At 33.8% G+C, this 25,463-nt stretch overlaps 1 protein-coding gene across 1 annotated transcript in view; it reads left to right on the top strand.

Annotated features, from left to right (window-relative positions):
* Positions 1-25,463, top strand: part of LOC149785810 (cleavage and polyadenylation specificity factor subunit 5-like) — a 113,332-nt gene that overhangs the window by 30,257 nt on the left and 57,612 nt on the right. The window contains exon 6 of the mRNA XM_089979751.1: positions 17,927-18,041. Coding sequence (XP_089835877.1) covers positions 17,927-18,041 — 115 coding nt within the window. The remainder of the gene's footprint in view (positions 1-17,926; positions 18,042-25,463) is intronic.

Raw genomic sequence — 25,463 nt, 5'->3', positions numbered from 1 at the left:
TCCAGACCCAGATACATGGGCTGTCGATGCTTTGTCAGTCAGCTGAGAGGGAATGTGGGTTTATGCCTTCCCTCTATCAATCCTACTACTAAAAATAGTTTTTAAAAAGTGTGGGACATGAACTGCCAGATAGTTCTGATCACCCCTTTATGATGGCACAAATGTTGGATCATTGATCTTATCTCCTGAGCGACAAAGACATACAGGAAAGTTATGGTGATCCCCACCCTGCTCAAGCAGCCTACATTGCTATGTTTCCATCCATGTCCAAAGAATCTCCTCCATTATGCCTAGCTCTTGTCAGTGATGACTTGCACAGAAAGGACTTAAGTTGCAGAGTGGATCACAACAGCTAGTAGCCCTTCCACTCTGAAGGCATATGATGGGACATAGAAGGTTTTTAATGACTGGTGTCACATCATTGAGATCACACCACTCTGTGCCTCCATTCCTCAGCTGGCCAACTTCTTTTTCTTTCTCTTTAAATACAAGAAGTTAGCCATCATCTTCATAAGGTGGTCAGTGATTTCAGAGACATTCCAACATCATGGCGAGACGATACTGGACAAAACAAGGACCTTTCTGACTTGCTTTCCAATTTTAATATGTCCAGAACATGCTCACTCTATTCCCAAAATGGAATCTCCCCTGGGTGTTGACATGGCTTAACTGATCCAAATCACAGATGCAGAGGTAGGATGCTCAGCATTTGTTCCTCCTCTTACCTATTCTCTTAATGTAATGTGATCAGTAATGTATGTTGAGGAGAATGCATATCTTTTAGTAAATTATGTTTTTCCTATAATACTTACCTAGTTGCATTACAAATAATCCCTTTCACCCTTCCCTGCAACTTAAGTATCCTTTTAGGTGTCACTCAGGGGGAAAAAAATGTGTTAAGCCAGGTGTAGGGTTGCCACCTAGCAGATTGAAGGGGAGTTAATCTGTCAGAGTTGCTTCCCTTCTGTGTGTGTGTGTGTATGTGTCTATATATATATATATATATATATATATATATATATATATATATATATATACCACAAAAAAAGATATTAGCCTCTTTACAAATTGTAACATTATGGATAGCTGCTTCTACAACACTGTAGCATTTTTGTTTACCTTGTTGTATTTTTGACCCAGCCTTTTGCATCTGAATTCAAGTCTGTCACATAAGAAGATGACCAGAAAGCTGCATGACCACTCGCATTCATATGTCATAGTAGGATGATTAACGTCATTGCTATTTCTAAGCCGTCTACTGGCAAAAATATGACAGTAAATGGTACCTAAGCATATAATGCATAGAATTGTCCTTTAGCTCTTATCACAGTTTATAATTGTTTTGGTATGGGATCTTAAAGTCCTCTGGTAGAAGGTTGATTGAAGGAGGCCCAAATGTCATGAACAACACAAGTGAGATCAGCTCCAGATTTGTTTTCCAGGCCTAGAATTTAACATTATTTTTCTTAGTAGCCAGATGGACTAGAATAATACAACTTTACTAAAGATTCAACGTTTTATCATTTCTCTGCTGTTTTCACCCTTCTAGAGACATGGACCAAGTTTTCTTATTATCCTGGATCCGAAACTCTTTTACAATAAATGGCCAGATTGTCATCAGACATGCTGATACACTTATCAGAGTCAATGTGGCCCCAACTGGGTTAGATTTCTGATGTTGAATGTGTGCACTGTACAGACCTAAACACAGGGTTCCCACACTACTGGGAAATCCGGAAAAAGTTGGGAGAAATTATTTTTTTTCTTTCCCTACTGTGAAAAGTCCTTGAATTTTGCAAATATTGATGAAAGTTGGGAAAAACCCAGGAATTTTCCTCTACAACTTGACACCCGAACCAGACTATTAGGAGGTTGGCAGTATGGATCATTTGGCTGCTTGCTATAAATATATTTGTTGAGACAATCCAAACGCTCAGTGGATTAGATTGATCTAGTAGACTTTTTGTTTCACAGACAGCTTGATATCCATATTTTTTTTCTTCATGAAAGGTATGAAAACCAGTCTAGCATCACGAAGCCAGCATGGTGGCATTAAAGCATAGCCACTTAGCGGATGGGCTAGCAAACTTAAAAGTTGTTAAATTGAGTTTTACTTGCAAGAAATTGATATGAAAATTATTTATTTTCTCAGAAATTGTGAGTATTAAAATTATTATGTCTTTAATAAGCTGAAAGACGATAAAACTACAGCGTTGATGAAATTTGAGCTGGTACTAGCGATTTTGATTGTTAGTTGCATGAGCACACAGTGTCTCACCACCATCATTTTCAAATATTGTAGAATTTTTCAAAAAATCAAAGTTGTATACTGGTTGTAATAAAAGTACAAAAACAAAAGAGCACAAAATTCTCAACATTTATTCCAAGACCAACTTCCGGAGCTTTATTGTATCACGTGACTACCACATTGATATGTGCTCTCTCACGCAGGGAGCATATAAAGCAAAGAACCAGACTACTCCGCTTGATGAATCAGACTGGCCAAGTTTCTTGTAGTTGTTCTTGAAAAAAATATGTTGAGAACTATATGTTCTTTCTAGTTTTTACAAAAGTTATCAGACTTTCATTTGATATAATTGAAATTTTGTACAACATGTGACTATTAACGCAAATGGTGGGTACTGGGTCAGGTTTCGTTTATGCTGAGTTTTGTCTAGTCTATCAGTGGATTAAAGACATAACGATTATAATACTTGGCATTTTTGAGAAAATAAATAATTTTCCTATTGATTTCATGCAGGTATAAGTCGATATAACAGTTTAAATTTGCTAGGCCCACTGGTAAGCTATATTACGGTGGTGGCAGATTCCAAATTTTTTACATGTAATTGTTCTGAACCTACACTCCATCCTAAATGTCCAAATGTGAAAAGTGGAGTTGGAGTATTTGGAGGAAACCTAGATTAGACAAATTTCAAATCTTTGAGTTGAACTTTGTTCTGAAACTATTACACAGTGACATGTAGCTTGAAGCATTGGTTTCAGATCTTAAATGGAATGCAGGAGAAATGGGAAATTGTTGTCCCTTTTATTATATATCAAAAAATGATAAGAGCCCATGTATCAATACAGGTTTGGGGACTGGTTTATTGTACTACAAGAAGACAAGTTGATTTTACAGAAAATTCAGGTTTTGTTTATTTAACAATATATATTTTTTAAGGTCTTTTGTCAAAATTTAAATCAACCCTTTTGTAAATATCCTTAAATGATGGAATTTTTAACCAAATCATCGTAAGTAGTTTAGGCTGGTTGAAAAATCTTGTTTGAGATTTTATTGACACACTCAAATTCAGGTTTAAACTTTTTTCATTACAAGATTCTAATGCTTTGCATTTATTTTTTTTTTTTTTTTCACACTGTGATTGGAAATGTTTACTTTGTATAACATGCACATATGTTGCTCTAGAATTCTTTAGAATTAAAGTTTTGGAAGGAAACAAAATAATTTATGCTCATTATGTTGTTTCTATGTAGCAACATAATGCATGTCAGCAAAGTAAAGTTAGAATTTGTAATTCTGTACACTGAAATGGCTTTAAATGCCAATTTATAGGAATATGGTCAGATTTGTTTCGTGTGACTCATTTTGTGGTTTTGTACATGATCATCTTTTCTGACATGTTTTGGAGAGTCTTGAAAGAGAAACATCGTCAGATTTGGAAAATGCATGTTTTATAATCCAAAATGTTCTTTACTGCCGATCAGTAATGGTCATATGTTAACCTTGAAAAAATTGATTTCATCCTGGAAAAAACCTGGAAATTTATATTTAGAAAAGCGTGGGAACCATGTAAACACTCACGTTGACATTTCTCATCCAAATATGAAGATGATATTTGGTCAGAGCATCTTTAGATTGTTACGACTGTATTACATGTAACAGAAAGGAGCCTAAAACAACAAGTTTACTAATTTCAACAAAGAATTTATACCATAGAATATATTGTGAAAATATAAGAACTCACAGTAGTATGAATTAAATCCCAAATAGTCCAGAAGTATAAAGTATTCCAAATGAATTCAAATGGTGTTTTGAATAAATTGCAATTAAATGTGTTGATGTACCAGTAGACTGGACCGCTCCAATGGCCTAGTGGTTAGAGCATCCACCCTGGATGCATGAGGTCGCAGGTTTGAACCCCAGTCGAGTTATACGAAAGACTTATAAAATAGTACTAACAGTTGCCTTGCTAGGTGTTCAGCATTAGGAGTTAATGTTAGGATTGGTCGGCCTGGTGTCAGGATAATGTGACTGGGTACATCATGCTACATGTCTGCGGCATGATGCCCCAGTGATAGACATCACTATAAACTGCCACACTGCAGACATTGTAGTGATATGACTGAAACTTTTTTGAAGCTATGTTAAAATCGAAATCACACACGCATGCACACACCAATAGACAGGAATAGTTTGATTTACTAACAGTCCTGATGTATCACAATGATATAATTGAGAAATGCCTTTAAATGAATTTACAATAATCCCGAAATAGTGATTTAGTCCAAAAGTATAAATGAGCACCTTGTAATTCCAATGAATAATTTAGATAAATAAATCCTCTCAATTATAATTGGCTGAAAGACTGATTCCACATGAGATGCTAAGATATGAATGAATAATTATGATGTAAACAGACTTCTTAGATCCCTACTCAACCTATGTTGCAATAATCATTTTCTTAAAATACTCTGTCATCTAAATGAAAAATTACTAGGGGAAAACCAATGTTCAGATCTCAAATCCAAGTAAACATGTTTACAAACATCTTAAAGTTTAGTCTACATTCAATGACAAAAGTTAGCTATGTAATATGTTGTTTTGTTTACAAAATGACTGACCACTCCGGTGGCCTAGTAGTTAGAGCATCCGCCCCAACAGCTGCCTCACTAGGCGCTCAGCATTAAGAGGTTAGTGTTAGGACTGGTTGGCCTGGTGTCACAATATAGTGACTAGGTGAGACATCATGCTACATGTCTGCGGCATGATGCCCCAGTGCTAGACATCACTTTAAACTGCCACACTGCAGACATCGTAGCGATATGACTGGAAGATTGCTAAAGCTACGTTAAAAATCTAAATGACACACACACACATATAAAATGACCCTTACAGTCTTAAATCATGAACAAAAAATTAAACGCAATATGGATACACATAACAAGATTCAACTCTTCAGTGCTTTTTCTCTGTTGATGATTTATATCATCTTTTACACTATAAAATACTTGGTGCACAATTCTGTTGAGAAATTGTGCTTCCCTGCAGTGCATCTCTTGAAACTCTTGAATTTTTTTCTACCATTGCTGTCACAAACATGAACACTGACAGATTCTTTCAAAGCTACATTCAAGTATTTCAGTATTGTCAAGGACTGCAAAAGATTGCAATAAACAAGATGAGTACAACCTTTTTGTACAAGGGTTTTGGTCTTCCTGATTATTTGTTATTTACTAGGTATTTGTATGGCCTCTGTTCAAAATACTGAATTACTATTTTTCTACCATAAAAATGTTCAGCAATTAGAATTTATTCTCTGCTGTCAGTTCCTTACAGTGTTTTGTTTATATACTGGTAGTATCTAATTACAGGGTTAGTACACTTTTTAACAATTATTGAAGTTTCAAGGTTTTCTTGAAAAGTGATGTTATTCAAGGTTGGCTCAAACAAATAATGGAAAAACATTTGAAAATGGTCTTTAGAGCTTGACAAGTGCTAGAATTTTGAAACAGATGCATTTTACTGTTGAACTTGTAATTGTGTCACTCATTTTTGCACTAGTACTCAGCCTGATTTAGGATTATCATCACCTGATGATGTTAAATCAATTGTTATGACTCTATAGTTTTAAACTATGTAATAGAAAGAAGCAAAACCAAAAAGTTTAGTAAAATCAAGAAATAATTTTCCTAGGATACAAGGTGAAAGTTCAAAAGACACAGTGTTGTGAATTAAATCCAAAATAATCCTAAATCTTCTATCACAAGACCAAACGTATAGAATGTTTCAAATAAATTCCAGTAATCTTGAATGTCCTGACGTTCCGAAGTTAGGCCTTGAAATCAGTTTTAGTAGATAATCTTGTTTACTTCTTAGAATTATGACAAAAATCAGATAGACAAAACTCCATTTGACAACCTTCAATCGTTGAACGATAAACATTAGGTACAAAATATAAATTTAATATACATAACAGAATCAATACTGTGTTGACTGTACTATTATGGCTGGTTCAAAAGTTGGTCACATACTCTATGATGGCAGGTTTCCTTCACTCTCATTTTGAAGAGGGTCCAAGTCAGTGCCCAGGTAAGTGGTCATGGGCAATACCATCGTGCCTTACCCCTCCCTGCCTGCCAAAAATTATTTGGAGGGTTATTGAAACCTGTCTTTGTTACTTTGAGAAATTTCCAATAAGCATTTAAGAAAATAGAAAAGTTCATTACAATTTCACTTGCAAATACATGCTGGCAATTATTTGCTAATTTATATTTAATTAGAATTAAAAACTTGCAGCCCTTTCATGGCACATGTACCCCTTCGTTTCATTAATTATAAAAGAGAAATAAATCTGATTGCATTAAGGCAGGAGTAATAACTGGAATGTAAAATTGCAGAGTGGATGTTCCTGTTTTTGTTTGGATATCTCTAAAGTGATTGATTTATGTATCCAGTTTTTCATCTTGGTTTTAATTACTGTTTTGGCAGCACTTGGTAGAAACCTCGTTGCCTTAAGAAATGAATGCTCTGATTGGTCAAAAGTACCAGTTCTTCCATGTATTATCTCTCAAGAACCAGTGAGGGATGCTGCCTTAAATATATGGCTTTCGTGTAACTGGTACATTGAAGGTCAGTCAAAGCAATGACAAAGTTGTCCTTATATAGAGTTAAAAATCTTGTGTGTTTTGTTGTTTGTCCACTTACGTTTCTGAGTGTTGCATAAAAGCAAAAGAGTAATGGTTCTTACGGATAATAGGATTCAGTTTGAAATAATTTACTGCACTGTTGCTTTCAGTAAGAATGAAAGTCTGTTATGTGTTTAGGCTCATAAACAGTAATAAGAAAAAAGTGAAGACACCAAGCTTTGTAAAATTTAACAAATAATTTATTTCCCTAGAAAAACAAAGTAAAAATGAGAAAAAGAACTTATGGTTTTCTGAATCAAATCCAAAAATAATCCAGGAATAGTCCAAGAGTTAAAAAATAGAAGACTTAGTAATAAAATGTTCTAATGAATTAAGAAAGAAAAAAAAAGAGAAAAAAGTTGTTTTCTTCAAATCACCCTGATTTCTGAATCAAGGCCAGCAACTAGGTCAGCATTATATACAAAGTTTCCATTATTAGGTGTTTACAGGTCAAACTGAATTTCTTGAAAATGTCAAATCCAGTCAATAAAATTACATTACAATAGCATGTAACGGAATTTAAAAAAAAATAAAACTAACAAACAAATTAAATATAAATTAAATCAAATATACATGACAGTCTTGGACTGTCATTAGTTGTGAAACAAAACAATGAAATTCAAAGTAAGTGAAAAATTACAGTAAGAATTGTATTGCAAATGTTAATGCACTAACATGTGCTTGGACCTTTTATACAGATCATTAAATAATTGTTTAAAATTAAAATTGCCAAAACTTCATTTATACCTTGCCTCACTGAAAGGTCAAAACTCAAAATATGATATTATTTGATTCGAACATTTGGTAGTTTTATCAGCTGTGATTTGTGTGAAATCTAAATGTAAAACTGTCATCATTTATAGTATATGCTTTATTTGTAATTGACTGTACAATCTTCCTTTTATAAAGCAAACATTGCAAACTTAAAAGACGTGGCCTTTTGATAACAGTTGTCCTAAACCTGATATAGACAAGTTCGCATGCAGTGTACTCTTAAAATATTTTGTGTCGTTAAAGAAATTTTTGTATGGTTATACTTTCTTTATGTAAGAATTATAATTGAGAATACTTTGCTTCTTTTAAGCCAAATCTGGTTGCCCGTACTAACCAACCAATTAATTTAACTTGATGCAAAGATATTAATGTATCCATCACCATCACTGTACTCCATTCAATGTAATTGAAATAAGATCATATCATTTGATGCCAAGTGAACTTGAGAGGTAACTTGACCTGTTGGAAATGGTCTACGGATTAGTAAATTTTCCAAACCATGCTGGGCCACAGAAATCTGCATACATTTGATATTGACGGTGGTGAGCTGTTAGAGAGGAAAACCTGAGCATGTTTGGCCTAAAGATAATCATTTGCTATATTAAGTTGATACTGCATTATTACCATATGTCTGTAGGGGCCCCGAGTGGCCGAGTGGTCTAAAGCGCTCTCCGTTACGGATCACTGCCATCTCACCTCTGTCTGCGTGGGTTCGAGTCTCGGATTCGGCCAATGTGGATATGTGAGAAAGCTTGCCAGTAGCTTCTCGAGGGTCAGTGGTTCTTTCCGGGGATTTCCCGGTTTCTTCCTCCACCATTAATACTGGCCGCCATGTATAGCCTATCGTGTGCTGAAAAATGGCGTTAAACCCTACAACAACAACGACAACAACCATATGTCTGTACAGCGTCTTGACATTAAATAAAATCTTTCCCCATAATGAAGGCCACCAATAGTCATTAAATGTGCTTAGTGAATTATTTTAATAATGTTCCATTTTCATATTTGGCTTTGATCAATTTTGATCTCTCCCTCCATTCCATTCTGTTTTTAAAAAATATAGTTTATATTGCTAATAATAATAACAACAGACTTTATGGTCTTTCTAAAAGTAGTAGCGAAGTATAGATTAATTTTATATTTCAAGGTAGCAAAACTTTAAGTAAAAGAGTGGATTAGTTGTTATCTCCCTTGAATATTGTGCCACTAATGGTAATACTTGGGGGACAAAAAATTGCTTTTAAAAGGAAATCACAATAATTCCTTCAATAATTATTAAAATGTTACAATATATTTCTGGTGGCATACATTAGAAAGGAAAATTTTGAAAAATATAAAGTTTATGGTTCAATACAATGCTGCACAATTTTGCTAACTCCTGCTTAACACATTAACCCCTGGAGGTTTTTGTCATTTTTGCCTGAAAATCGAGTAGGAAACACATTTTGAAAGCTATTTCTGAATAGATCCAAAAACACCAAATCCCCAGTGATCTTTCAATAACATACTGCCTAGATGCATTAGAAACATCGTTTTTCATTGGCTATTTGACTCGCGCATGAACAGAAGGGTAAAAGTTGGATTTCTAATTAAAAAATTTTCTTTGCTAAACAAAGCCATTATTTTTGTATGGAGACCACTCTTTATTCCAAATGCCCAACTTATCCTACTTTTTGCAAAGGCTCATCTGTCTGTTTGCAGTTCATACCGGTTTGCCTTAGATCTGAGATCAAAAAGTCTAAAATCTTGACACAAAATTGGATTCCGACCACGGACAAATTTTGGGTTGAAAAAAGTCAGGTCCAAAAAGTGAGGTTTTTTATCTATATTTTGTAGTGCAACTAGATATTCTGGAATTATTTAGTATCATTGTGGAGCTACATCTGTCTACCTTTCTATAATATGACACACTTTAGTGTATCATGCATGACCATGACGCTACAGAGCGCGGCAATAGGCTACTACATCCAGCCCCATTAAGTCGTTGGTAGGGGTTAATGTGCTAAAGCTTATGCCCCATGGTTTCTTTGAATTCCATCTTTTCAGTAGGGATTATGATCAGACTATGTACCATAACTGTTCAGATATCTAACATGCAATTATCAAGGTCAGAGGAAACTATCATTTTTGGATGTAGGATCTTTAACACATAATTTTATCAATATAAATTTTCAGTTTTCACAAATCAAGTTTCTGTTTTTGTCTTATTTTTTAGAAATTATGTTTTTAACTGTCATTGTTAGACATATGGTGGCATAGTTTTTTTTTGTTACTTTTTTTATACTTGACTGTTACTGATTATGCACACTGTGTGCTAACAGGCTTTTGAGATACCATTACCCCCACCCACCCCAAGGGCAAGAATTTCATCTTTCAAAGAAAACATAATTCCTCAAGATCTAAAATGTCTTCATGTGATTTATAAATCTTTACTTGTCAACAGTGCCAGCTGTGTTGCTATTTCCCTTTCAGGACCCGTCTGTAATAATGGCTTTTCTGTTGTATGTACTATATTTCCAAGTAGAACCTATTTTTGAGTGTATACATTCAATGCATGCATTGAAGCAAACCACAGATTGTTATTGTTTAAGAATTCTGCTTGTAAACAACACTACAGTCAGTAATTCTTTAAATTCTTTAATAAAGCAGACAATAAAATTTTCAGTGCCTTCTCCAATTGCATTATATTGCTGCTGTTTCTTAATGCCTTTTTCTGCTTCATTCAGTTATTGATAATTCACAAAAGAAGGTAAAGACACTAATGATTTAGCTCACTCAAGTGCTTACCTCAGCCTCAGCTTCCCCATCTTTATCCCACCACTGCCCACAAATCTTTGTCCCTGGGGTCAGGATGCAGATAGGTAATAATAGACTTTAATACTTCATATTAATTCATCTTTTCTTGTTGTCAAAGTGTATATATAGTTTTAGTGTGGGGATCTGAAGTTATTACCTAGGGGCTATGTCTGGAGAGTGTGGTGGACTCAAAGTCAGTTGTGCATTTAAAGGTGACTTTTGTGAGCACTAAATGTATATATGGTAATGGGTGGGATATCTTGATGGTTTCCAAGTTGTTACCCAAAGGCCAAGTCCTTGGAGATTAGAGATGTATCTTTGGACCAGATACATCTTTGGACCAATGTTAGTTGCATGGATAGATTTGTCTTTGCATAACTAGTATGCATATATGGGTATCCTTTGGGGATCTCACTAGTTTCATTTTTACAACCCTGGGGCTAAGTCCCAAGAAGTAATAATAGACCCAGGAACCAAAACTAGTTTTATATCTGAATTCATCTTTTCATGTCTACTAAGTGTATATAATATTAAATTGGTAGGGATCTCAATGGTTTCTATAGTGTGACCCAGGGGCCATAACTGAAAATCCCTAGGCATGACCTAGGGGCCTTATTCTAACCCATGTCTGATGTGTTGACATGTGGTCAATGATCACACACCATTGCTTAATAAATGTTATTATTGTAATTTTTAGTTATTTTAAATTTAAGCAAAAGTACCCACATTTGCCTTCTCCCATCCACAGGGGCTATATCTATAATTCTAAAACTGTTGTGCTCATCTACAGACCACACCTGATCATATCCCATTGTTTGAAATATGTCTTGAATCTTGTAAGAGATGTGCAGCATGACGAGAAAAACAATACATTGAAGAAGTTTTACGTATAGCTTGGTGTCTTCTTTTTGCACAAATTACAAGTGGATGTAGGCACAAACAAGCATAATAATGCAGAATATTTCATTTCACAGCATTTTTAAGCTTACTGTGAAACTTGGGATAAAGGAGTAACTTGACATATAACAAACATATATAATTGGACACTTATCTGCAGAACATACATAAGATTAACGTTTTCCTACTTAAAAATTCTGAAAACTTTATTATTTAATCTGATCTGTGCTATTTACCAGTATTCAGTGGTCAGGTATGCACATGTGAAAAAACAATATTATATATTTTGTTTAAAAACTACATTTGTTTTGCATATAACATGGGCACCAAATCCAAAATTAAGATGGCAGATGATCTATAAATATTCAGATATAATAAAACATTACATTTGATGTTGGAAAATCTATAACTTCATAAAAAATGATAATAGCAAAATAAATAAATTGGCGGAGAGAAAATATATATTTATGTCAAATGGTTCTGTGAAATAAAAAAGGTGTTAGCATGTTTTCTTTCAGCTGTTATTTTCTTCCTGGTGTCTTTGTTGTAATTATACAGGACAATAAATAGTGCATGGTTTGGTGGACATGACAAGTTTGGTTTGGTGGACATGACAAGTTTGGTTTGGTGGACATGACAAGTTTGGTTTGGTGGACATGACAAGTTATATGCTTAACCAATATTTCTGGGTCTTAAAGATTGCAAAATTTTTAAGGTATGTTTTTCTGGCCATTACAGTTGTTGGACTAATCAGAATTCTTAGCTGCTTATTCAATGCCATTGTAATACAGTCATCAGCATCATGCAGTTGGATACAAATTTGTGCTGTGAATCAAGTAAACCCATCAAGAAAATATTCCAATATAAACATGATAACTGATACAGTGTTGCACTTTAGAGTGAACCAAAGAGATATTATCCCACCCCAAAAAGCTAGACTTCCCTATACTTTTAATAAATTATGATTTATTGAGGATTACAGAGATGTGGAGATGCATAAAATGTCCCCCTGACAGCCCATCATGGTGTAGCATTGTAGATATGTGCAGTGGGACCTGCTGGTCACAGACTTAGGTTTAATAAATTTCTGCGTTCAATGGAGTATGATTTAATATCAATATAAAACTTTTATGCCTCAAATGTGCATTATGCTGGTCTCTAGAATTTTTAGTTCACCTGACCATAAGGTTAGTTGTGGTTATAGCATCTCCAGTAACAGTATTCAGAACCAGACTAACATTCCAATTGAACTGATGCTCTTCTATTATTTATAAGAGCTAAAATTCCTGATGATAATTATTTTTCAATGGCTAAATTAGTGAAGCTGATGTTTTTGATATGCTAATTAAGATGAATATTAATAACTCCTCTGGATTGGATGGTATTGGTCCATGAATTCTTAAAATTGCTACACCAGTAATAACTAAGTCATTAACGCATAACATAAACTTAAGTATAATGAGTGGTAATTTTTCAGGAATACTGAAATGTGCAAAGGTTACACCTATCTTTAAGAAAGGAGAAAAGGAGGATCCAGGGAATTACAGACCAGTATCAATTCTACCTGTATTGATAAACTTATTTGAAAAGCATGTAGCCATTCAGGTCTATAAATTGTTTTGAAACATACTCTCTTATTCATAAAGCGCTATCAGGATTAGAAAGTACCATTCGTGTCAAACAGAACTTACCAAATTAATTGATCTTTGGCTGAAGGAAATGGATAATGGACATATGACTGGGATTGTTTTCCTTGACTTCAAGAAAGCCTTTGATCTTGTTGATCATGAAATTCTGCTGCAAAAGTTGAACTGCTAAAGGTTTGGCAATCCATCTTTAAACTGGCTTAAATCATACCAAAACGAAAATTCTCAACAAGTAAGCATTGGCAATATTAGCTCTCAAACTCACACTATAATCTTACAACAATGGATTAATACTCGAATATATGGGGAAACTGTGTTAAATCTGAGCTTGACAGGATTTATAAACTTCCGAAACAAGCAGCATACATGATTTTAGATGCATCACATGATCATCCCTCAAAATCATTGTTTACAGAACTCTGATGGTTCACAATATATGACAGGATAGATTTTCATAAGGCAGTTATTTTATATAAATGTCTACATGGAATTGTACCAGAGTATCTTCAGGATTTATTCAGGCTTTTTTCAACGCAATACCGGTTCAGATCAATATCACATGGAAATCTTCTGGCACCAAAACTAAAAACAGCAATTTAAAAGAAGCTTCCAGTGCTCTGGTACAGTTCTGTGGAACAAGCTTCCACTACATGTAAAATGTGCTGAAAATATTAGAGTATTTAAGAAGAGATATTATGATCATATATGTGTTTCTAATAGAAAATGGAATTTAGTATTTTAATACTAAACATGTTAAAATAAACAGTAATTATTGCTATCTTCATATAATGTGCATTGTTATGCTCTCCTTAAGAGGGCCTCAATAGAGAATAGTCCTTGACTAATGAGTCACCTTCTATAAATAAAGCATTATTATTATTATTATTATTATTGTATTTTTCTGGTGTCACATGTTCACAACATTTCTTATTTTGCAACATCATCTTTAAAAAACTTCTTTACAAAGTTTTGGCATCAAAGTCCTTCAGATTTGTTCAATGGATGCCAATCCATTAGCCATTTTTGACACTGATTCTACAACAAACTTTGAATGCCAATAATAGAAAAATCTTTACACAACTCTCATAAACTACTCAACTGAATTTAACCAAATTTGACATCATTCTGAAATAGAAGGCTTTTAGTTTTATGCAAATGATGCTGATCTGCCTTCAGATATGGCCACTGATACTATTAATAGAAAACCTTTATATGACTTCTTCTTAGAATGTGCCTATCAGTATTAAAACAAAATTCTGCAAAATGCATTCTGGCTTGAAGGCCGTAAAAGTTGTCACAATGGAATGATACCAGTTTGTCATCAAACTGGGCTCAAGAGAGAATTTCTGGCTTAAGAGTCCAGGGTTTTCAACTCCAAGAACTTGAGAACCTTGATGTTTACTAGAGTCAATACCACAATCTAGAGAATCTCCAACTTGACTGATTCGATTAAATAAACTTTTTTAGTTTGCAAATTATTAATTAATGATGGATAGATATGTGGGTAAACAGCTGTTGGTATCCTGGTTGGGTGAATCTGTCATACAGACACCCTTAATATTGTAAGTTTTAAAGATAGTTTTTAAATGGTTATATGCATTTCAGAGATTTAAAATTTAACCTAATCTTCATATTTAGATAACACTAAAATTTAACCTAATCTTCATATTTAGATAACACTAAAATTTAACCTAATCTTCATATTTAGATAACACTAAAATTTAGCATTATCTTCATATGAAGATAACACTAAAATTTAACCTAATCTTCATATTTAGATAACACTAAAATTTAGCATTATCTTCATATGAAGATAACACTAAAATTTAACCTAATCTTCATATTTAGATAACACTAAAATTTAACCCAATCTTCATTTTTAGATAACACTAAAATTTAGCATTATCTTCATATGAAGATAACACAGAAATTTTAACCTAATCTTCTTATGTAGATAACACTTAAAATTTTACCTAATTTTCTTGTGTAGAAAGCACTAAAATTTAGAATAACCTTTATACTTTATATGTTTTCTGATATGTCAATCTTTGACAGAAAATAAAACTGAACAGGTTGCATAAAGGAGTTAATGTAAAGCTCAGAAGTACTTTGCTAATTGTTTTTAAGTGTTGTCCCTCCCCACAGCTTACATCATGTTGAAGAGCAGTGTCATATTATTGATGCAATTAAAGAAAACTGACTTTTCAAGCAAGAAGTCAGTTGGTTCATTTATATGGGGGTTAGAGTTTATGGGCCCATTTTGGTCCTTACGTCATGTATATGTGTTTGGGCCATACGACATAAACTAAGCACAGCTGAAACAATATATTATAATTAATTGTAACTGATAGGAGTACATGAATTAAATTGTAATTACAAATTTGCAGGATTACAGAAGAACCTGTCTTGAAAGAATACCGATTTTGTCAATAGATCATGGTCTCTCAAAACAGGTTATCTCTCGTAACAGATCATAATGCTGTATAATCAGTAAATTGTGCATTGATAATCTAGTCTATCAGGAGAGGTGGTCTCATCATAGCAGCGTTCACTCAAGACAAGTTTTGCTGTTTTTTTTTTTTAATAAACTACTACTTGATCAGAGAATTTTTTTCTTTCTCTAAAGCATCACCAAAACATTCATCTTGAATTGTCCCCATAAACATGTAGTTCTTAAGTAGTGGTTACTTATTTAATGCATCAGTGACACCATGGTTTGAAAGACTACAGCATGAAGATATCTAAGCATGTACCATCTGCAGTACATTTAGAGAGGTTGAAATGTTTTGGAATATGGCCATCTTGAAAATCTTGTTATAGCTCCTCCTGAATGGATTCTCACATCAACGCAGAATTTCCATGAAAACATTTCTTATGATATCTAGTTGGTCCTAGATGAAAATTGGGCTTCCAGTATGGTCACCAGAGTGGCCATCTTGAAAATCTTGCTATGTATTCCTCCTTAGTCTGTGGTCATATCAACACAAGGTTTTCACTATAAGTCTTTTTATAATGTCTAGTTGGTCCTAATTGAAAATGGGGCCTTTCTGAAGTTCAATATGGCTGCAAGTGTCCATCTTGAAAATCTTGTTATTGCTAGCCTTCCTGAATGAAAGGTCAAAACAAAAATGGCGATATGATGCACAGTAGGACCACCAGAGTGGCCATCTTGAGAATCTTTTTAATGTTACTCCTCCTGAATGGATCATCACATCAGCATGGGGTTTTCATTTAAAGATGTAATGTCTTGTTGGTCCATCTTGAAAATATTGTTATCACTTTTTCTAAATGGAGGGTCATATCAACATGGGATTTTTACTCATATTAGCATGGAGATTTCACTGAAGGACTTATTGCGATATCTAGTTAGACATAAAATGAAAATGGTGCCAATCTGACTTTTAATAAAATTGTCAGCATGAAAATATTATCACTATTTCCCCTAGATGGCTGGTCATATCGACATTGTACTTTCACTAAAAGGGTTCTTTTGATATGTAGTTGGTACTAAATAGATATAGTGCCAATCTTATATTGAGCATGGCTACCATGGCATCCATCTTGAAAACCTTGTTATTGTTGCATGGCATGTCCACCTGAAGACTTCTTATGATGTCTTTTTGGTCCTAAATGAAAATGGTGCCAACTTGACATCCAGTATATCCATCACAACAACCGATTTGAAAATATTGTTATTGCTGTAGACCAGGGTTTTTCTTATCTCATGTGTGCCAGGTGATTTACCTGTCTGCTTGTACTTTACACCTGGCTACTCTAAAAAAAAAATTGTTTCCCCTTTGGGGGAGGTCTCTCAAGCCCACCCCCCAACTTTGGCAGATCACCCTCCAGGTTTAAATCTAATGGCAAGCCCTGCGTTAGACTTTCAGAGATGGTTAACTAGGCACAGTTAAAAAGAAGAAATAGGCTATTCTTGAATTACAGGAAATTCTTTTCAGCTGGTAGAACAACATTCTCTTCAATGGGACTCTTGTTAGCAATGTTTTATAAATACATAGAACTTAGGTTGGTGGTTCTAGTGACATTTTATTAAATATTTGCCCTTGTTAGATATTACCTTAATGTATATATAATCTAGCCAATCATATAAGAATTAATGTCTTACATTATAATTTCTGCTTTGATCATCTGAAGTCATCATGATTCAAATGCAGAGACGAAATCGGATACATAAACCACAAGTCACACTCTTTGCATGATTTATGCCTCTGTCCTAGAACACACTTCAGTAGCAAATACAGATAATCTTGGGGAAATTAGGTACATTGCAGAGATGCATGAATAGAAACTGAGTATTCTCTGAAAATGTCACTTATTTCATGCTGGATCCTGTAATTATTGAGAGCCCTGAATCAAATAAGGATGTACTAAATATAGAATCCTTTAAATGACTTCTTAAAAACCACTTGGCAGAATTGTACCAAATTTGAAAAATTCATTGGCATTATTTATAAAACATAAGACATTTTTTTTTTGCCTAATGTGCTATGAAATATTGATGAGAGTATAAAACCAGAGAAAGCTTGAAAAAAAATTCTTAGCATAAGCAATTGACAACACTGCCAGAAATTTCCACAAAAAGCATTATATTTGCCAAATTTCTTGTTCAGGTGCATTTAGCTGTTAGGCAGTGTCGACCAGGTGAGCAATTTCATACCCATTTTGGCTTCTTGTTTATACATGTGCAAGGGCAATTATGCCTTTGGAAATTATTTTTTTATATCAGTTGATGGTGAATTGTTAGGATTAAGATGTTAGTAACATTGGCAGCAAAGCAGCATTGTTCGTAAAATTGTTTTGGCTACTTCCTTATATTTTGACAATGATTTTTTTACAATGTTTATATTGGGGATTCTTTTTTGCAGCACTCTTCGCAGTACCAAGAAATTACAAATTAGTGGCAGCGCCACTGTTTGAATTGTATGACAACTCAGCCGGATATGGCCCTATAATATCCAGTCTCCCTCAAGCTTTGTCCAGGTACGTGTACACTTGTATTTCTTTATAAGTGGATTTTAAAGTGTTGCAAGGAGACAAAATGGCAACATTAATTTTGCCAAATATATTACATGGTAATTGCATAATTGAACTTTAATAAAAAAATTAAGAAAAATTTCTCTTTACCAATCATAGGCCATAAGAGCTTATGGAATGGCCTGTTTGTTGCCAGACAACCATCCATTTGTTAGCAAAAGTTTGTTATAATTACAGGTCCTAATCAACTTGTAGGATCGTCATGAAACTTGAGACACACATTAATCCCAATGTTTACAAGGTCTAAATGAAAATGGTACTGTTCAGACTTCCAGTATAGCCCCACGAGCCATCTTGAAAATCTTGTTATTGCTTCTTCAAAATGAATGGATGGTCCTGAGTTTTTGTTAAAAGTTTTTTTTTATGATGTATGGCTGGTCCTGAATTAAAACTGTGCCAGTCTGATCTCCAATATGGACACCACAAGAAACATCTTGAAAATCTTATTGCTACTCCTCCAGAATGGAAAGTCATGTCAACATTGGGTTTTCAACAGAAGACTTCTTATGATGTATAGTTGGGCCTGAATGAAAATAGTACTTGGACTTCTCAAAATGTTGTTATAGCTACGTCTTCTGAATGGATGATCCTATGAACATGGAGGTCTTACTTAAAGACCTTTTATAATGTCTACATGGTCCTAAATGAAAAAGGTACTAATCTGAGATCCAGTATAGCCATCATGGTAGCCATCTTGAAAATTCCTTTATTGTTACTTCTGAATAAAAGGTCTTATCAGCTTGGGACTTTCACCTGTGAAACTTAACACACACATTCATCCCAAGGTCTAGTTCGTACTAAAATGTGCTTCTCAGACATCTAACATGGCTACCAAAGTGGTCATCTTTAAAATCTTGTTATAGCTGCTCCTAATGAATGGATGGTCATTTCAGCATTAAAGACTTTATTCGATTTCTACTTGGACCTAATCGAAAATGGAGCCTATCTGTTCTTATTATGGCTACCATGGCAGTCGTCATGAAAATCTTGTTATCATTACTTCTCCCCAACAGAAAGTCAGACTGAGATATGGCTTCACCAGAAGTCTTAGTATTATGTCTAGTTGGACCTAAATGAAAATGGTGCCAGTCTGAGGTTCAGTATGGCTACCATGACAGCCATCTTGAAAATCTTGTTGTTACTACTCCTCTTGAACAGACCGTAATATCAACTTGGGGTTTTCACTGGAAGACATCTTATGATGTCTTGTTGGTCCTAAAGGAAAATGGTGACACCTGGACATCCACCAGATTGGCCATATTGAAAAGTTTCTTACAGCTACTCCTCCAGAATACATGATCTTATGAACATGGGGTTTTACTGAAAGACTTCCTATGATGTCTATTGAACCTAAATGAAATTGTCTGATTTGGCATCCATTATGGCCACCATGTCATTTATCTTGGAAATATTTTTAATTGCTATTCTTCCTAATGGAAAGTCGTATCAAAGTGGGTTTCACCAGAAAAGTATGATAAAACTGGTACTAATCTGACCTCAGATATAACTGCCACAATGAACATATTGAAAATCTTGTCAGTAATTCTCCTGACTATATGGTCATATCAATATGGGGTTTTCACTAAGGTCTTCTAATGGTGTCTAATTTGTCCAAATGAAAATGGTGCTGATCTTACATCAGATATGCTTGTAACAGTGGCTAGTTTGAAAATCTTATTACTTAAGATCATGTCAGAGATGATTTCAATACTCAGTAAAAAAGGCAAAAATGATCTTTTCATGCATTCCTGAAAAATTCTTTTTGGACAGTAGATCATCAGTTCCATCAAGGGACTCTTCTTTAATTTTAATATGTAGAAAGCGACGCATTAGAATTAAGTTTCCTTGAATAAACAATGGTTTCCTTTTAGAAGGCTTATAGATTGATTGCCTGGTGGTTGTGGTGGGGTAACGAAAATGTAGAATTGCCTCAGAATAATACTAGGTTGCCTCAGAATAATACAGTCCCTTTACAAGACAGGTTTTGTCGTGGATCCCATTATGTTGAACAGTAGTAATACTGTATATAATATACCTGATATAAAGTGCCTCAGTATAACAGCCCCTTTTATAAGGTGGATATGGTCATGGATCCCAGTACAGTATGTAATAGTAATATGTATAATATACCCCAGTATAAGGTGCCTCAGTATAACAGTCCCTTTTATAAGGTGGATATATTCATGGATCCCATTACAGTATGCAACAATAATGTGTATAATATACTCCAGTAAAAGGTGCCTAAGTATAACAGTACCTTTTATAAGATGGGTATGATCAAGGATCCCAGTACAGTATGTAATAGTAACATGTATAATATACCCCAGTATAAGGTGTCTCAGTATAACAGTCCTGTTTATAAGGTGGGTATGATCATGGATGCCAGGTTAGGATGTAATAGTAACATGTATAATAAACCCCAGTATAAGGTGTCTCAGTATAAGAGCCCCATTTATAAAGTGTTATGACACTTCGGCCTTAAAATAAGTAGCAGAAAAGAGGGAAAACAATAAGTTTTGTAAAAATTCAACAAATAATATATTACCCTAGAACACAAAAGTGAATTTTTTTCTCCACAAATAAGTATTGTGAATTAAATCTGAAATAGTCCTAAAATTACTATCACAAGTCCAAATATATCGAGTCCAAATGAATTCTAGTGGTATTCCAAATAAATTCCAATTTTGAATGTGCTGATGTGCCAGTAGCCTGGAATATGCTGCTTTGTTAACAGTCTTCATGTATCACAGTGATATAATCCAAATTGTCCTTGAATGAATTCATAATAATTCCAAAATAAAGATTTTATTCCAAGAACTATTAATGAGCACTTTGTAATTCCAGTAAATAATTTAAATAAAATAAAACCTCTCAAATATTAACTGAAACACAACTTAAATTGATTCCTGTGAAAGACTGATGTTAAGATATGGAATGAGTAACTTTTTGAAGTAAACAACATTAATATTAAAAATTACGACCAAATAACGGAACCAGGATGAAGGGCAACTTCCTTTATAAAACAGTCTGTTGTCAGCATGATGAGGAATTTCCAAGTGAAAGGCTTATGTCCTAAACTCAGACACAAGTAAATATTTTATCTCAATTAATAATATATAATATATAATTAGAAAAATGATTGCTATTTATTATGTTGTTTGCAAAATAAACGTCACTAGTCTAGTAGGCCCTTAACTCAATTACTGACCAAAACAATCATACTAGATATATATATGTAGCATATAATCATGCAGAAAAGACAACAAACAGTATAAATGAAATATACACAACAAAGGCAGGTATAATCAGGGATTCCATTACATTGTACAGTATTAATACCATTTATAATGTAGAAAATATACGGTGACCTCACTTATAAGGACACACTTTATGATACCTTCAATTGTGTTATAGTGGGGGATCACTGAATCTTGTCCAGCAGAAGGTCACAATAAAATTTACAAAATATCAGACAGCCAATAGGCTAGTTTCAAGCCAAATAATATTGGAAGATTTTGTAGAACGTTACACTTGTATCCAAACACACTGTTTTGACATTTTCTTCATGAAGTATATGGGCAGTGTCACTTGTACAGTTTTCATTCTGGATGTTTGCTTGGATAACCATCAAATTAAGCATAATCCAAAGTGAGATACAAGAAAGTACCTAGAATTAGGTAAATGAGATGGTATAGCATATCACATTGCTTCCAATCTATATAACTAGAATTATGGCCTGATCCAGGGGCAAATTTTTTTAGACTGTAAATGTTTGTTTCTCTTTTCAAATCAATCAGTGTATATATGGGTATTAGGTGGGAATCTTGACAATATCAAAGTTATGAGCCAAGGCATGTGTTGGATGTAAAGTTACATATATTCCCATGTGCCTATTATAAATTTCTAGGATGCTGATCTTAACAGTTTCAGAGTTATGGGCCATGGTGAGTTATGTGCTGGATATATATCTAATTTTGTCTTCTCGTCCCCTGACTGTAGAAGCAATGGTTTTAAAGTGCACACAGATAGTGGACAGGAAAAAAACCCACTTAAATAACAGCTTGTGCACATTCCAGTTTATTATTATTATTATTATTATTATTATTATTATTATTATTACCCCATAATTATTAGTTTCATAATTAGACAAATAAAACTTATATACAGTTTGTGGTTTTTGTATGAAATAAAACTTGTACAGTTTGTGCATTAGTGCTCCTTTAGCTAATTTTAGTGAAGATCATCCCAGCACCCAATTAAGTGATGTTATATCTGGTTTTTAACTGACTGGGTCACAGGACACATTGATTTAATCATTCCCCTTTGAACCACTGTCTGGTTACCATGAGAACTGCTCCACCAAAACAAAGAAGTCAGCTTGCCACAGACTGTCATTGAGCAAGCAGACTAGAAAATTAAACTTGAGCTTGGGAGATTTGAGATTGCCTCAAAATATAACAACATATTATCACAAAAATTTTAACGTATGGTAAAATAAAATATGGTATGTTTTCTTTCAATTGTTTTACAAACATTTTTATTGTGTTTTCTTCATTACATTTTTGCACATTAAAACCTAATGGCAATAAATAAAGATATAACAGATATATATCTAATTGTATTGTATCTGTAGATCAATATGTGGATGAGAAAATGGATGTTTGAGAGGAGAATGCAAAGCTAAAGAACAAAAATATTTCAGAGCATCATTTTGACAATTTTTCTTTACAACAGATTCATTAGATTTATTTGTGAAAACTTGGACAAGATTCTCTTTTGGTCTTCATCAAACGTGATAGAAAATGCAGGTCAGGTCAGGACAGATGAATGAATTTCTGGAATCTTGTCAAGAGTTTTCACCTCAAAAGAGGAAGAATTTTCATTGACCCAATTTTTAGCATGCAAATAGACAAAACTTTCAACTCTTTAACAGATGTTCATTTTTTTAATATTAAAATATGCACATCATCTCATCAGATAAGTTCTTTCAAAGTAATTTGTTGCCATTCATACTTTCCTTTATATGTACCACAAGATTTCAAGCATTTCTTAGGAGAATATTTGGATTACTGGATTAGGTGGCAGTCCTCATCAGTGTTGAATCTTAACATTTAGAAGACTGTACATGTAACTGTTACTAGAAGACTGTACATGTAACTGTTACTGGAAGACTGTACGTGTAACTGTTACTGGAAGACTGTATGTGTAACTGTTACAGGATCCAGGTATTTTTGTGTTGAATCTTAACAATCAGAAGACTGTACATGTAACTGTTACTGGAAGACTGTACGTGTAACTGTTACTGGAAGACTGTATGTGTAACTGTTACTGGATCCAGGTATTTTTGTGTTGAATCTTAACAATTAGAAGACTGTACATGTAACTGTTACTGGAAGACTGTACATGTAACTGTTACTGGAAGACTGTATGTGTAACTGTTACTGGAAGACTGTATTTGTAACTGTAACTGGATCCAGGTATTTATGTGTTGAATCTTAACATTTAGAAGATTGTACATGTAACTGTTACAGGAAGACTGTACGTGTAACTGTTACTGGATCCATGTATTTTTGTGTTGAATCTTAACATTTAGAAGACTACACGTAACTGTTACTGGAAGACTGTACGTGTAACTGTTACTGGATCCATGTATTTTTGTGCAATATCTGACTTCAAAAACATTATTTTGACTAGATCTGAAAAATTATATGCTACCAGAAACACGAGGTTTATGTTTCTCTATAAAACTGGCAAATTGCGTTTCGGCACATGTAACTTGATCAACATTTGGTGCAGATTTCTCAAACATGGATTTCAATGAGGCATATTTGCTGTCACAGTTAATATTTTTATGTTTCTGCATGACCCATGATGTCATTCTTGTCACATAACAGATTTTAAATTGAGTTTTACAAGAAAAGCAGACTATTCATGTCCCTTTGAACTTGATTTCAACCACTGAAATTCTTGTTTCCATCACTCATTGAATTTCCTGGGATATTTCAATTTCTTGGGTTTTGGTATTTGGAGATAATCCTGTCCAGTTGCATTTAATCATGCACCGTAAAGACATTTTTTATTCCATCTCAACAACTTTAAGCAGAACATATCTTGTAGAGAGAATCAAGGTAATGTTTATTGTTTTGTGCTGTTATAGCTCTTTTTAGTGACCCAACAATCAATTCTAATGTCTTTAGTGACCCAACAATCAATTATAATGTCTTTAGTGACCCAACAATCAATTATAATGTCTATAGTGACCCAACAATCAATTCTAATGTCTATAGTGACCCAACAATCAATTATAATGTCTATAGTGACCCAACAATCAATTATAATGTCTTTAGTGACCCAACAATCAATTATAATGTCTATAGTGACCCAACAATCAATTATAATGTCTTTAGTGACCCAACAATCAATTATAATGTCTATAGTGACCCAACAATCAATTATAATGTCTATAGTGACCCAACAATCAATTATAATGTCTTTAGTGACCCAACAATCAATTATAATGTCTTTAGTGACCCAACAATCAATTCTAATGTCTATAGTGACCCAACAATCAATTATAATGTCTATAGTGACCCAACAATCAATTCTAATGTCTATAGTGACCCAACAATCAATTATAATGTCTATAGTGACCCAACAATCAATTCTAATGTCTATAGTGACCCAACAATCAATTATAATGTCTTTAGTGACCCAACAATCAATTATAATGTCTATAGTGACCCAACAATCAATTATAATGTCTTTAGTGACCCAACAATCAATTCTAATGTCTTTAGTGACCCAACAATCAATTATAATGTCTTTAGTGACCCAACAATCAATTATAATGTCTTTAGTGACCCAACAATCAATTCTAATGTCTTTAGTGACCCAACAATCAATTCTAATGTCTTTAGTGACCCAACAATCAATTATAATGTCTTTAGTGACCCAACAATCAATTATAATGTCTTTAGTGACCCAACAATCAATTCTAATGTCTTTAGTGACCCAACAATCAATTATAATGTCTTTAGTGACCCAACAATCAATTATAATGTCTTTAGTGACCCAACAATCAATTATAATGTCTTTAGTGACCCAACAATCAATTCTAATGTCTTTAGTGACCCAACAATCAATTATAATGTCTTTAGTGACCCAACAATCAATTATAATGTCTTTAGTGACCCAACAATCAATTATAATGTCTATAGTGACCCAACAATCAATTATAATGTCTATAGTGACCCAACAATCAATTATAATGTCTATAGTGACCCAACAATCAATTATAATGTCTATAGTGACCCAACAATCAATTATAATGTCTTTAGTGACCCAACAATCAATTATAATGTCTATAGT

Source organism: Sinohyriopsis cumingii, chromosome 13, assembly GCF_028554795.1.
Source record: "Sinohyriopsis cumingii isolate HCF-2022 chromosome 13, ASM2855479v2, whole genome shotgun sequence".
NCBI lineage: Eukaryota > Metazoa > Mollusca > Bivalvia > Unionida > Unionidae > Sinohyriopsis > Sinohyriopsis cumingii.
Note: the sequence above shows the minus strand (reverse complement) of the source record. Positions and strands in the feature narration are given on the sequence as shown.